At 52.4% G+C, this 14,491-nt stretch overlaps 1 protein-coding gene across 1 annotated transcript; it reads left to right on the top strand.

Annotated features, from left to right (window-relative positions):
- The first annotated feature begins 10,294 nt into the window (after nucleotides 1–10,294).
- On the top strand, nucleotides 10,295–14,440 carry GCHFR (GTP cyclohydrolase I feedback regulator). Its single transcript, XM_021940426.2, has 3 exons — nucleotides 10,295–10,595; nucleotides 12,321–12,415; nucleotides 14,009–14,440. The coding sequence occupies exons 1-3, from the start codon at nucleotides 10,560–10,562 to the stop codon at nucleotides 14,130–14,132; spliced, it is 255 nt and encodes an 84-aa protein (XP_021796118.1). The 5' UTR covers nucleotides 10,295–10,559; the 3' UTR covers nucleotides 14,133–14,440.
- The last annotated feature ends 51 nt before the right edge of the window (nucleotides 14,441–14,491 follow it).

Here is a 14,491-nt window from a genome sequence, read left to right as displayed (position 1 = left end):
AGGAGTAGTCCGGGTCCATGTGCCGTTTTCATTGGCAGACTTGTCTAAGGCTGAGGAGTGTGCAGGCTCCTTTTCGGCCAATCCTACTGGTTATATCAAAGAGTTTAGGTATCTATGCCAGGAATATGATCTCACCTGGCACGACCTTCATGTCGTTATGACCTCAACCCTGTCTCTTGAGGAGCAGGAACGCATCCTAGCGGCAGCCAGGCAGCATGCTAACCAGGTTCATTTAACTGACCCTGCCATGCCAGGCAGTGCCCTCGGCTGAGCCCAACTGGGACTACCAGGTGGGGCAGGCAGGCCGCCGCTGCTGCCAAGACATGATGGTTCAGTGCCTTCTTGCCGGCATGCAGGCAGTCTCTAACAAATCAGTCAACTTTAACAAACTAAAGGAGGTAGTCCAAGGCGCAGATGAAAATCCAGCTGTTTTTCTTAACGGGCTGACTGAGGCACTTATTCAGTACACCCGCCTTGACCTTGTCTCCCCTGCAGGAGGAACCATCTTGGCCTCATATTTCATTTCTCAGTCGGCCCCTGATATCCAAAAAAAAAATTTTTTAAAGGCGGAGGAAGGCCCTCAAACTCCCATCCAGGACTTAGTCAAACTGGCCTTCAAGGTCTACAACTCCAGGGAGGAAGCAGCTGAGGCCCAACGACAGGCCAGGCTAAAACTGAAGGTACAACTCCAAACCCAGGCCTTGGTAGCAGCCCTGAGGCTGGCCGGCTCCAGGAGGTACTCCCCGAGCGCCATCTGGTGCCTGCTTCAAGTGCGGCAACGACAGCCACTGGGCCAGGCAGTGCCCTAACCCAAAGGAGCCAACTCGCCCCTGTCCAAACTGTCGGCAGATGGGCCACTGGAAGTCAGACTGCCCCAACCTAAGGACGGTCGCTGCGCCTCCACGTGACGACCCTCCTCCGGGTATTGGAGGCGCCTTCCAGCTCCTCGACACTGACGAAGATTGAAGAGGCCCAGACTCGGGGACCCCTCTCACTCTCGCCGAGCCCAGGGTTATGCTCCAGGTAGTGGGTAAGTCCATATCCTTCCTTATGGACACGGAGGCTACCTACTCTGTTTTACCTTCCTTTAGTGGCCCCAGCCACCCCTCCACTGTCATGGTCATGGGAATTGATGGCACTCCCTCCACCTACCGCCAGACTCCTCCTCTGTCTTGCCGCTTGGATGGCTCCCTCTTCTTGCACTCATTTCTTATCATTCCTTCGTGCCCAGTCCTCTTGTTAGGACGAGATCTCCTCTCCAAGCTAGGGGCCTCAGTTCACTTCCGACCCAACCCCTCCCCACACCTCGCGTTCCTCTTCCCCCTCCTCTCACCTGACAAACCCCGCCAGGCTGACCCCCCACTCCCGTTTCCAGTCCCCATTAACCCTAAGGTGTGGGACACCTCCACCCTGATCATTGCCCAGCACCACACTCCGGTCCACATCCTGCTAAAAGACCCTTCCAAGTTCCCCTCTAGACCCCAGTTCCCTATCTCCCTTGAACATCGACAGGGATTAAAACCTATCATTACACGCCTGCTCCGATAGCACATTCTAGTTCCCGCCAGCTCACCATGCAATACTCCTATCCTGCCTGTACGGAAAAGCTCTGGGGACTATCGCCTCGTGCAGGACCTGCATCAATGAGGCAGTCGTCCCTACCTTTCCAGTAGTTCCTAATCCATATGCACTCCTCTCACGAGTTTCCCTGACCCCACTCATTTCACTGTCCTTGACCTGAAAGATACCTTCTTTACCATCCCTCTACACCCAGACTGCCACTTTCTGTTTGCCTTCACATGGGAGGACCCAGACACTCATGTTTCTTCCCAGTTGACCTGGACTGTCTTGCCTCAAGGGTTCCGAGATAGCCCCCATTTTTTCGGACAGGCACTGGCACAGGACATCTTCCTCTGCCCCCTAACCCATAGCACCCTTCTACAATACGTAGATGATCTATTACTATGTAGTCCTTCCTGGGAGTGCTCCCTTGCAGACACTGCTACACTTCTAAATTTTCTAGGCGACTGAGGTTATTGGGTTACCCTGGCTAAGGCTCAACTTTGCACCCCTTCTGTCACCTACCTAGGCATACTACTCACACCCACTACAAAAAGCCTTACGGCAGATAGAATAAGCCTCATTAAAACTCTCCAGCCTCCTCAGGATGCGGAAGAGATCTTGTCCTTCCTAGGACTGGTAGGGTATTTCAGGCATTGGATTCCCAGCTTCGGGGTCCTAGGCAAGCCCCTCTACCAGGCTGCCAGGGAGACACCCACCGGACCGCTGTCCGACCCCTCCTTGGTCGCCAACTCTTTCAAGAAGCTTCAGGACTGTCTCCTTTCTGCCCCTGCTCTCTCTCTCCCCAACCCCCTTCAGCCCTTTCATCTATTCACCGAGGAGCACCAGAAGGTAGCCACTGGCCTCCTAGCCCAGCCGGTTGGATCCACATACCAGGCCGTGGCCTATCTCTCCAAGCAGTTAGATCCCACAGTCCAGGGCTGGCAACCTTGTCTGCGAGCCCTGGCGGCTGCCACCGAACTTACCCAAGAGGCCCTTACTTAGGTGGTGGCAGTCATCTGTGGCCGGTTAAGTCCTACCCTTTGTAAGCCCCTTACTAATCATTGGCTTCTTGCTACTCATAGCTCCCTGTGTCCTCCACTTCATCCAGGACCACATGAAAGAAGTCTCCCAGGTCACTTTCAATCAGCTGCTCCACCCCATACCCGAGTTCCGACCTCCGAAAAACCCCACGATGACCCATACCAGCAGGAAGCAGCCGGATGAACACGTCGCCCCATTTTCTTATTAGAAGGAGGTCGGAATGTTAGGCAGGAATCTAGACCCAACATGGCAGCGTTACCCGGCGTAGCAGGCCTTTTGTTAAAGACTCCCTTCACCCTTGTACACACCCTCAGACTTACATGCGTCAGAGTTCCAAGGCAGTCACACTCCCCATGACCTGCAGCTCACCTGCATTCCACAAGTTCATCAACAGCAATTTCCGTCGCATAGTTTCCAAAGACCCCTTCCTCATGACCCTACTCAACTCCTGCCCTAGTAGTTTCAAGACCCCCAGGCCCTGCTTCTGCACAACCAGCTTCCCACCTCAGGCTAGCAGTTCCCAGCCCCCTCAGCTGAATTTCCTTTGGCCCACACCTTGACTGAGGAACCCTGCAAGCCCCACAAGCTATTCTCACTGCCATTTGCTCTTGTGTCTGCTCCTGGTTTGGCTCCAGCCTCAGTTTACCTTTACACCCGTCTCTACTAAAAGTACAAAAATTAGCCAGGCATGGTGGTGCTGCCTGTAATCCCAGCTACTCGAGGCTGAGCAGGAGAATCACTTGAACCCGAGGCGGAGGCTGCAGTGAGCCAAGCACTGTACTCCAGCTTGGCCATGACAGAGCAGGCCTCCTCTCAAAATAAAACAACAAAACATATATAATTTTGAGGAAATAAAAATTCATTTTCTGAAACCTTCCCAGACCACCACCTTGGTGAAATTAAGCTTTTCACCCTGCTTTGCTCCTGTGGCTCCATGGCTCCACTGCCTCCATTATCCTTTTTTTTTAGACAGAGTTTTGCTACCAAGCTGGAGTACAGGAGTGACCTCGCTCACTGCAACCTCCCGCCTCTTCCTGGGTTCAAGGGATTCTCTTTGCCTCAGCCTCCTGAGAAGGCTGGAATTACAGGCATGCACACACCTGACTACTTTTTTGTATTTTCAGAGACCGATTTCTACATGTTGGTCAGGCTGGTCTCGAACTCCTGACCTCAAGTAATCTGGGCTCAGCCCAGTCTCCCAAAGGGATTACAGGCGTGAGCCACTGCCAGGCCCATTATACTCTGTTCTGTGATACCCGCCTAGTCTGGGTTCACACCACTGCACTACCCTTTCCAGGACGGGGTTCATTCCTGATTCCTCCATCCCAGGTCCCCAGCACAGCTTCTAATGCAGCATCCATGCTGAATGCAAAGAAAGGCAGACCGACAGCACACCCTGCCATTTTGACAGTGTGTTCTCAGCTGTGGCAGAAAGCTCAGTGGCAAGAACAATTTCTCCTCTCTGCACCAGGGGAGGAAGCTCTATGAGATAAACAGATTGTGATGAGAGGCTAGGCCAAATGGGTGAGACCAAGCAGGGGAATTCATTTCCCTGGATATTAAAGATGCTATCTGGCAGGCGCGTGTCTGCCAGGGCAATCAGCAGTGTGGTGTAACTGGACATTTTATCTTGTGCTGCATCTGCAGACCAGCTGCAATGGCCAAAGGCCTGGCTGCCTGAGATATGCATTGCCCACCTTCCCACCAGCCCAGCCGGAGAAGAGAGCAGACCAGACCCCAAACTCGTCCTGCCCTCTGCCCAGAACATTGCCTCATCTACCTGGCTCTTCCAAGAGAGGTGACAAGGTGTGCCTTGAGATGGTGGCTCACCCTTGTGTATAAAGTTTAAGCTAGTTCTTGATGCCTTTAAAAAATAATACTTTTTAGTAGGCCGGGCATGGTAGCTCACACCTGTAATCCCAGCACCTTGGGACGAAAGCTAGGGTGGATTCTGTCAGGAGTTCAAGACCAGCCTGGCCAATATGGTGAAAACCCCATCTCTACTAAAAAATACATAAAATTGATGTATCATCAATCCCAGCACTTTGGAAGGCCAAGGTAGATCACGATCAGATTGAGAGACCAGCCTGCCAACATGGTGAAACCCTGTCTCTTCTAAAAAATACAAAAATAAATTAGCCAGGTATGCCATGATCTCAGCTCACTGCAACCTCCTTCCAGGCTCAACTATCCTCCCACCTCAGCCTCCTGGAGCAGGTGGGACTACAGGCACATGCCGCCATGCCCAGCTAATTTTAAAATGTTTTGTAGAAACAGGGTCTCCCCTGTATTCCCAGGCCATGAACCTGGGCTCGGGCATGTCCCCTGCCTCGCCTCCCAAAATGCTGGGTTGGGATTACAGCATGAGCCACCATGCCCAGCCCCTCTTTAGAAATATATATATATGTATATATATGTGTGTGTGTGTGTGTATAGGGTGCGCCATAGGTAAGTATCATTCACACCAACTTGCAAGCTCAACAGTAGTGGGATTGTTGACATCTCTACCAACACTTGATATTTATTTACAGATTTTTATTTTTTTATTTATTTTATTTTTTGCTACAACCTGTAAAGCACTAACTCACTGCAGATTTAAAATGCAGCTTAGCATGGTGGCTCTGCTGTAATCCCAGTACTTTGGGAGGTGGAGGCAGGAGGATTGTTTGAGGCCAAGAGTTGAGATCAGCCTGGGCAACACAGGACTGTCTCTACAAAAATTAAAAAAAATAAAAAATAACTGGGGATGGTGGCATGTGGGAGGTGAGGGAGGATGCCTCAAGTCCGGGAGCTCAAGGTTACAGTGAGCTTTGATCACACCACTGCACTCCAGCCTGGGTGTGACAGAGCAGACCCTGTCTCTGTGCATGGGCCGGTCTCTCACACCACCTGTAATCCCAGCACTTTGGGAGGCCAAGGGCCTCCTGGTGCCATCCTGGACGCAAGGTGAAACCCCGCCTCTACTGTGCACAGGACAGCCGGGAAGCGTGCATGCCTGTGCCTAGCTGGCTGAGGCAGGAGACGAGCGTGACCCGGGAGGCGAAGCACAGTGAGCCGAGAGATTGGGCCATCAGATTAGTTTGGCTGCATAGAGCTTAGACTCAAAAAAAAAAAAAAAAAAAAAAAAAAAAAAAGAAAAGAAAAACAAAACTAATTTAGTCTTCTGCCTCCTGGTGTTGCTTCTGTGCTTGCTTAGCTGGATCTGGTACTGTTACCGCAACATGACCGCATCTTTTTTTTTTTTTTTTTTTTTTCAGATGGAGTCTCCCCTGCTGCCCAGGCTAGAGTGCAGTGGTGTGATCTGGGGCTCACTGCAACCTCCACCCTAGGGTTCAAGCTGCATTCTATGCCTTATTCCCAACAATATTGGCACTACAGGTACATGCCACCATGCCCAGCAAATTTCTGATTTTATTTTTTTCAGACGGAGTCTTGCTCTGTTGCCCAGGCTGGAGTGTAGCAGCTCGATCTTGGCTCACTGAACTCCACCCCAGGTTCAAGCTGACTCTCCTGCCTCTGCCTCCCGAGTAGCTGGGACTATAGGCGCCCACCACGCCCAGCTAATTTTTTTTGTATTTTTAATAGAAACAGGAGCCTTGGGCAGAGACCAGCTGCCCAGGCTGGTCTGAACTCCTGACCTCAAGTGATCTACCCACTTCAGCCTCCCAAAGTGCTGCTGGGATTACAGGCATGCCACCATGCCTAGCCAACTTTTTGTATTTTTAGTAGAGTCAGGGCTTCATCATGTTTGCCAGGGTGGTCTCTAACTCCCAGCCTCAGGTATTCTACATGCCTTAGACTCCCAAAGGTGGGGTCACTCATGCTGGGTCTCCTCACTCCTTCACAGGAAGCCCCAAAACCCAGAAATGAACCATCCTCCCAGCTGTGCTTGCTTACAGAAACAAAGGCCAGGTGCCAATAATCAGGAACCAGCCAAGATGAACTGAACTCAGCAGTGCTGCCTTGACCTGAATTACTGCTTCACTGTTATACTAAAAATTCCACCCAGTGCGGAGAAGTGTTCCAGGTAAGCACAAACAGTACCAGGCAGAATCTACACACTCCAGCTGCTCCTGGAAGAATCCAGGAATCCCTACCCAGTCTTCACCCATTCGCCCAGAATTTTAAGATCCCCCCTACCCAATGTCCAGGAGGTGCTTTGAGCAGAAGCCTTCATTCCTTGACCAGTGAACGTTTCTGCTCTGCTTTACTGAACCCGGGTCGCATTCTATTACGAACTGCACTGGGTGGGTTAAGGACCCTCCCTTGAGGGCGGTAAATAGCACCTGCTTTGTGAAGCAGCAGCTGCAGAGATTCTGGTGCTTGATATGCATATGGAAGCTCAAGGAAGAAGACTGGAGAACAACGATCATATTTATTTGAAGGTGGTGTGGCAGGATAGTTCTGTAGCACAGTTTAAGAGGGTATACCACCTGGTAAACTGATGAGCCTACAGAATAACAGGGTTTGTCAGTGAGGCAGATCAGATTCAGATTTGGACGGACAGCCAATAATGAAACAGACATACCTGCACAGCTGGTAATGGAGGATGAATACACAATTGATGTGTTTCTGCAGGAGATGGGTGTCTACTAAAAGAGGAACCTACTACTTTACTCCAAACCTCTCTGTTTTACAGACCACAAGATTATATCCTCAATTAGAAAACTGCAATTTGGTTTCACTACATCCTTGACCAATACAGTGCATAGTTCTATTTCATTTTCACCTTCTCCTTTCCTTTGCTGTACATACGGTAACGGTGTGTGTACCAGCATATTGCATTTGTGTTTTTTGCTTGCTTTTTTGTAAATGGCCAAAGGTGTGTTCTGATTACTGCTTCAGAACAAGTGGAGATGAGATTGGGTGACAGAGACTTCTTCAAAAAAAAAAAAAAGAAAAAGGACATCATGGGAGATGGGACTGGGAAAAATACTGGTTCTGTGAAATACCCCTTTCTCCATCTCGTGAGCATGCCTATTCAGCTCTTATCTTTTTTTTTTCATATATTTTAGACGGAATCTTAATTTTGTTGCTCAGGCTGAGGCAGTGGTGTGGTAATCTTGTCTTTGTAGCCTCCTCCTACTTCAGGTAGGTTCAAGCAGGACTACAGGCATGTGCCACCACATTTGGTTTTTTACAGAGTCTCACTCGGTCACCTAGGGGCCAAAGTGCAGTGGTGTGATCTCTGCCCACTGCAACCTCTGCCTCCTGTTCAAGTGGGATTCTCCTGCCTCAGCCTCCCAAGTAGCTGTGAACTACAGGTGTGTGCCACCACACCCAGCTAATTTTTTTGTATTTTTGTAGAGACAGGGGTTCATGCTGGCCAAGCTACTAACCTGACTTCAAGTGACCCACCCGCCTTGGCCTCCCAAAGTGCTGGGATTACAGACATGAGCCACTGCACCCCACTCAGTTCTTATCTCTATATTCCAGTAAGTTATATTTTGCTCTGTTTTAACTAAAAAATGACAACATAAAAATCCTTCCATACTTCATTCAACTAAAGAATTTTAATGTTTTTCATTTATCATTGTAAAAACCAAGGACAATTGTATAACTTAAAAAAAACTTTCTAATCAATGGATGATTTTTGTACATAGCTTTCACATGTAGGGTAATCTGTCTTTAAGTAGGGATAGATTACTTAAAAATAAACCAAATCATGCCTCACTGCAACCTTGACTTTCTGGGTTCAAGCAATCCTCCCAGCTTGGCCTCCCAAAGTGCTGACATTACAGGCGTGAGCCACTGTGTCTACAAAGTTTTGTGGTTTAGATAAATTTGGTTAAAATGAAAAAAAGTAAAATTTAATTTGTATTTCCTGGATTTCTAATAATGATATACTGGGCATCATGTTATATGTTTATTGGTCATTTCTATTTCCTCTTTTGGGAAGGGCCTACTCAAGTCAGTTACCCCTGTTTTTTCCATTGTTCATCTTTTTCTCACTGAGTTGTAGGAGCTCCTGGGCATCAATCTTTTGTCAGTTTTGTTGTTGTTGTTTGTTTGTTTTTTGAGACGGAGTCTGGCTCTGTCGCCCAGGCTGGAGTGCAGTGGCCGGATCTTAGCTCATTGCAAGCTCCGCCTCCCGGGCTCACGACATTCTCCTGCCTCAGCCTCCAGAGTAGCTGAGACCACAGGCGCCCTCCACCACGCCCGGCTAATTTTTTGTATTTTTAGTAGAGATGGGGTTTCACTGTGTTAGCCAGGATGTTCTGGATCTCCTAACCTCGTGATCCGCCCGCCTCGGCCTCCCAAAGTGCTGGGATTACGGGCGTGAGCCACTGCGCCCTCCCGGTCCTTTTGTCAGTTTTAACACATCCTTTGTTAAGATAAAACACATCCTGTGTTTTATCTCTCTGGCTAACTTATTAGGTCAGTGGGTAAGAGGGCAGGGGTAGGAACTACAGAATAATAAATTAGACCAGTTAAGGAACGTTTAGGATTACAACTTCCTACTTCTCTTATAGCTCTCTCCACGTCTGTCAAAGTGTTGGAAGCTCAGCATCCCCTATAAATGCCTCTCTTAAAAAGTGAAGATTTTTACCCTCCCATAGGAGGGAAGGCTACAGACAGGCTGTTTTTGTTTTGCTTTATTTTCTAGAAAACCAATCACAGGCCAGGTGCGGTGGTTCACGCCTGTAATCCAAGCCCTTTGGGAGGGCGAGGCGGGTGGATCACCTGAGGTCGGGGGTTGCCACGAGCCTGACCAACATGGAGAAACCCCGTCTCTACTAAAAATACAAAATTAACCAGGCGTCGTGACGCATGCCTGTAATCCTACCTACTCAGGAGGCTGAGGCAGGAGAATCGCTTGAACCGGGAGGCAGAGGTAGCGGTGAGCCGAGATGGCGCCACTGCACTCCAGCCTGGGCAATAAGAGCGAAAATCCATTTCAAAACAAACAAACAAACAAACAAAAAAACACCAATCACAACAAGGCAGATAAAGAATGATGAGTTGTCAGATTTTGATACCTGCGAATGAGGGGCGTGGACGCACGATTGGGAACTCGCAGCCGCTTATTGGTGACTGGTGCGGGGGAAGTTGTTTCATTTGCCCCAGGTGTTGCCCAGTGACCTCCGGCACGTGCGCCGCGTCTGTCCAGCTGCGCGGGAAGCTCAGGGGAGGGAGGGCCAGGTTCCATCCATTCAGTCCCTCCATACCTGGCATCCAGCCAAGCGCGCGGTTCCTTTACAGACTTTCCTGCAGGTCCACAGAAATGCAAGGATCCGCCGCTGTGCTGGAATCAGAGTCTGGGAGGGGGAATGAGCAGTGCACCCGGGATGGTATTTTAGTTGTTGTCTTCAGGGCTAGCCCCGAGCCTCGTGCCCCGGCCTCCTCAGCCCTTACGGAATCTCTGGAGCGCGTGTCTTGACGAAGGGAAGTGGGGCCCCGCTGAAGCTGTCGAGGTGTCTCTGAGGGGGGTGGGCTGGGGCCTGGAGAAGCCTCCATTTGCTCTGGGCTCTGCCTGGCAGGGACTTTGGAACCTGGCCTGCAGAGTTGCAAGAAGCGGGCGCGGGGGCAACACGCGCGCGGGGAAGCAGGAAGATCACAGGCTGCAAAGAAAACAGCACTGAGCGTCCTGGAGGACGCTGGAGCTTCAGGATAGTGTCCTTTCAGACCGTGGGATCGTCCCCTCCTCCCCGCACTCCACCTTCCCGCAACTGGACCACTCGGCGGAAGCTTCAGGTGGGCCCCGGGGTCCAAGTCCGCCGCCGGGAGGGCGGGGACGGGCCCCGAACCGCGGACTGCAGGGCGCGTCACGGCAGCTGCTCCTGATTGGCGGCCACGGCGGCCATGGGCGGGGCGCCCCGGGATTGGCGCCGCCTGTGGCCAGAGCCAGAGTAACGGGACTCCCAGCTGTGCGTCGCAGTCCCGACGCGAGGAAGGCTGGAGTCGGCGCCCAGCCTAGAGCCACCAAGTGGGAGCCAGGCCGGGACGCGCGCACCATGCCCTACCTGCTCATCAGCACCCAGATCCGCATGGTGAGTACCGGCCGCCCGGCGACTTGGAGCCAGGACCAGGCCCTAGGGAGCTGCGACCGCGCCTTCATGCCTCTCTCCTGGGCTGCACCCACCGGGGGCTGGACCGGGAACCCGCCCAGACACGCCCCTTTGGCGGGGGAGAGGGAGTGGAGAAGCTGGTTCAGCCTGGCTCCCGGGACTCAGCGAGCTCTGGCCGGCCCGGAGCCTTTATTGCCGCGAAAGGGCCCCGGTACGTGCGTCCCGGCAACAGGGCCACCTCCGGGCGCTTCCGGCTCCTGTCCTACCTGTCGGCGGGAGGGACCCAGGGAGCCCACCTGAAGTGCCCTGCACAGAGCCGCTCCGCAGGGGAAAAAAGGGGGAATAACCTGAGGGAAAGAAGTTTGGAAAAGATAAGGACGTGCCAAGGCGCTAAAACCCCTGTGCCAAGTCCTTGACCCATAAACAGCAACTAGCTGCACCCTTAGGCGCTTCCAGGAAGGGCTATCCCTGAAGCTTTAGGAAAGGAAGAAAAGAAAGAACCCCCCTGCTTGGGAAAAAAGGAAGGCGAGAAGGGGCCGTGCAGTTGGAGGTGGGAACACCATGAATTCGAAGTCATGTTCCTTTCTCTGGGCGCAGTTTCCTTATCTGTAAAAAGGTTCTGATTGCCCCTCAGGAGTCTCCTTTTAGCTTCAGAAAGATACGACTCTGCCCCCAGATGGGCAGCAAGGTGCTCCTCTGCCCCTGCCCACTACGGGTACACAACCCCCTTGGTGGGTTCACCACGCAACAGGAGAGCTCTTGCAGAGCGCTGGGCAGCGGTTTGTGAAGCAGCCATCTGCGCAGCTGTCAAAATGTGGATTCCTGGGTCCCTTCCCAGATCTCCCAAAACTCTGGGGCTTGGGAATCCATACTTGGAAATAGCCTCCAGATGTGATTCTTATTTTTTAAAAGACATGTCTTTATTGATATGTAATGTGCATACCATAAATTCTTTGATTTAAAGTGTACAATTCAGTGTTTTTTTAGTGTACTCAGAGTTGTGCAACCATCACCATGATCAGTTTTAGAACATTTTTTTTTTTTTTTGAGACGGAGTCTCGCTCTGTTGCCCAGGCTGGAGTGCAGTGGCACAATCTCAGCTCACTGCAAGCTCGATCTCCTGACCTCGTGCCATTCTGCCCGCCTCAGCCTCCCAAAGTGCTGGGATTACAGGCGTGAGCCACCGCGCCTGGCTAGAACATTTCTAATACCCCAAAAGGAAACCCTGTACCTACTGGCAGAAACTCTTGATTTCCCCCAAGTCCCTCAGCCGTAGATAACCACTAATTACCTTTCTGTGGTAATGTGATCTGTGTCTGGCTTCTTTCATTTACATAATGTTTATTTTGTTTTTTTAAAATGGAGTCTTACTCTGTCGCCCAGGCTGGAGTGCAGTGGTGCAATCATGGCTCACTGCAGCCTCAACCTCCTCCCACTTCAACTGATCCTCCCATCTCAGCCTCCCGAGTAGCTGGGACTATAAGGCTGAGCTTTAAGGGACTAGGGAGGGCCCCTACATCGCTCCTCCTGATCATTGGTGGGCTCCACCCCTTCGCAGCTTGTGCTCAGCCCCTAAGGATTCTTGCTACTCTCTGTGGCCTTTACCTGAAGCTCACTCCGGACTAGCAGGCAGGGGAGGAAGGAGACGCAAAACCTTCTACCTCCTCCTGGCAGCCAGCCAAGCAGCCACTGTGGCTTACCTTGCAGGAGGTGGGCCCCACTATGGTGGGTGATGAACAGTCGGATCCAGAGCTGATGCAGCATCTGGGGGCTTCAAAGAGAAGTGTCTTGGGAAACAACTTGTAAGTAGCAGCCTCCCTCAGTATCCTCTCCCTGCCAGCCCCTATACCTGCCTCTGCTCCCTTTACACAACCTCCAAGCCCAGGGACAGGGCCCAGCATCAGAGCCCCTGCCTGCATCCTGGGGCTCTGTTCTCCGGAGGAGTTGGTCCCATCTGTAGCCTCTCCAACATTCCCCCTCTCCTCCATGAGGCTTGCTCTGAAAGCTTTCCACATCCTTACTGGAAGCGCAGAAAACAGTCTGTTCCCTGGGTCTAGGACTCCACTAGCGGACTGTTGCTTGCCCTGCCCTCTCCTCTCTAAGCTGGACCCCATCAAGCCCAGACAGGCACAGAGAGAAAGGTTTTTGTAGTGAGGATCTGGCTGAGTCACAAAGCTAAGTCCTAGAAGCAGGGAGCCGGGAGCCTGGGTCCTACCTCCAGGGTGGCTGCTGCCTGGGGACCTGGCCATTTCCCTTGGCATCCTTCCTAATGCCTCCATGTCTAAACTGTGACCACTGCTTCCATTCTTCCTCTCACCCCTGGAGGCAGGGAGAACCCAGGCTACACAGGCTCTCTGCAAAGAGTTGCCGGAGTGCGTCCCAGTTCAAAGAGGGGAAAGAGAAGGAGGGCTGATCCCAGCCCCTGGGTCAAGGCTGGGGGAAAGAAGCCAGCCCCCTCCCTTTGCCATGAGGCACCTGCCTCTCCATGCCCAGCTTGGGGCTTGAGCCCTTTGTCTGCTTCATGGTCCTTCGGCATCAATTAAACCTGAAAGGACCCCAGCATTATCCATGCTAGGGAGTGGCACACAGAGCCAGGCGTTACTGGGGCTCAGCCTTGTTGCTTCAGAACTGCAGGACAGCCAGGGCACTGAGGGGCCTGGAGGCTTATTTTGTTTTGTTTTGAGACAGAGTCTCCCTCTGTCGCCTAGGCTGGAGTGCAGTGGCCGGATCTCAGCTCACTGCAAGCTCCGCCTCCTGGATTCACGCCATTCTCCTGCCTCAGCCTCCCGAGCAGCTGGGACTACAGGTGCCCGCCACCTCGCCCGGCTAGTTTTTTTTGTATTTTTTAGTAGAGACGGGGTTTCACTGTGTTAGCCAGGATGGTCTCGATCTCCTGACCTCGTGATCTGCCCGACTCGGCCTCCCAAAGTGCTGGGATTACAGGCGTGAGCCACCGCGCCCGGCCTGTTTTGTTTTTTTGAAATGGAGTCTCACTCTGTCACCCAGGCTGGAGTGCAATGGTGCAATCCTGGCTCACTGCAGCCTCAACCTCCTCCCACTTGGAGGCCTGGGTGGGGAGCAAGCCCAGGGAGGGGAGGCAGCAGGGCTGTGGTCAGACTAACACGGTCTACCATCTGGGACGCTGGGGAACCTGCTTAACCCCTGTTTTCTCATGTATCAATGGCCACAACAGTGGCACCTTCACTAGCTTGTTGGGAATAAATGAGATAGCTCGTGAAGTACCTAGAAGGGGAGGAGGCAGGGGGCATGCACTTACCCAGCCAGCAAGTGTGAGTCACTACAAGAGTGGCCAGGCCGCCTGCCGCAGACACTAGCTTTGGACCAGGAGCTTGCTGTGTGCCCCTCCTCACCCCACCCATTCTGTCTCTTTGCAGTTATGAATACTACGTCAATGACCCTCCCCGCATAGTCCTGGACAAGCTGGAACGCAGGGGCTTCCGTGTGCTGAGCATGACGGGGGTGGGTCAGACGCTGGTGTGGTGCCTGCACAAGGAGTGACCTTCTCACGCTGATTTGCAGCCGGGGCGCCCCTGTGGAGGGGCTGCTGTGGGCCCTGAACTCCAAGCTCCTGCCTCACTGACCACCTTGCCCCTCTCTTCCCAAATCGTCACCGCCATGGGCCCAGCCCCAACAGGCAGTGAATGGCCTTCTCTGAAACCTTGCCTCTTGCTTCGGGCCTGGGCCAAGGGCCTTGGACAGGCCATGTTCCTTGGGCAGCTGCCCCGGGCCGGAGCTGGGCACCCCAGGGGCCCTGGTGCGTGGCTCCTGCATAGCTAGCCCAAGCCAATAAAGGGCAGTGATGAGTGGCTGCGCCTGTGCTCTGCTTGTGCACGGACTCTGGGACTCTCACCATGCAG

Source organism: Papio anubis, chromosome 7, assembly GCF_008728515.1.
Source record: "Papio anubis isolate 15944 chromosome 7, Panubis1.0, whole genome shotgun sequence".
NCBI classification, from domain to species: Eukaryota; Metazoa; Chordata; class Mammalia; order Primates; family Cercopithecidae; genus Papio; species Papio anubis.
This window is presented reverse-complemented; position numbering and strand designations above follow the sequence as displayed.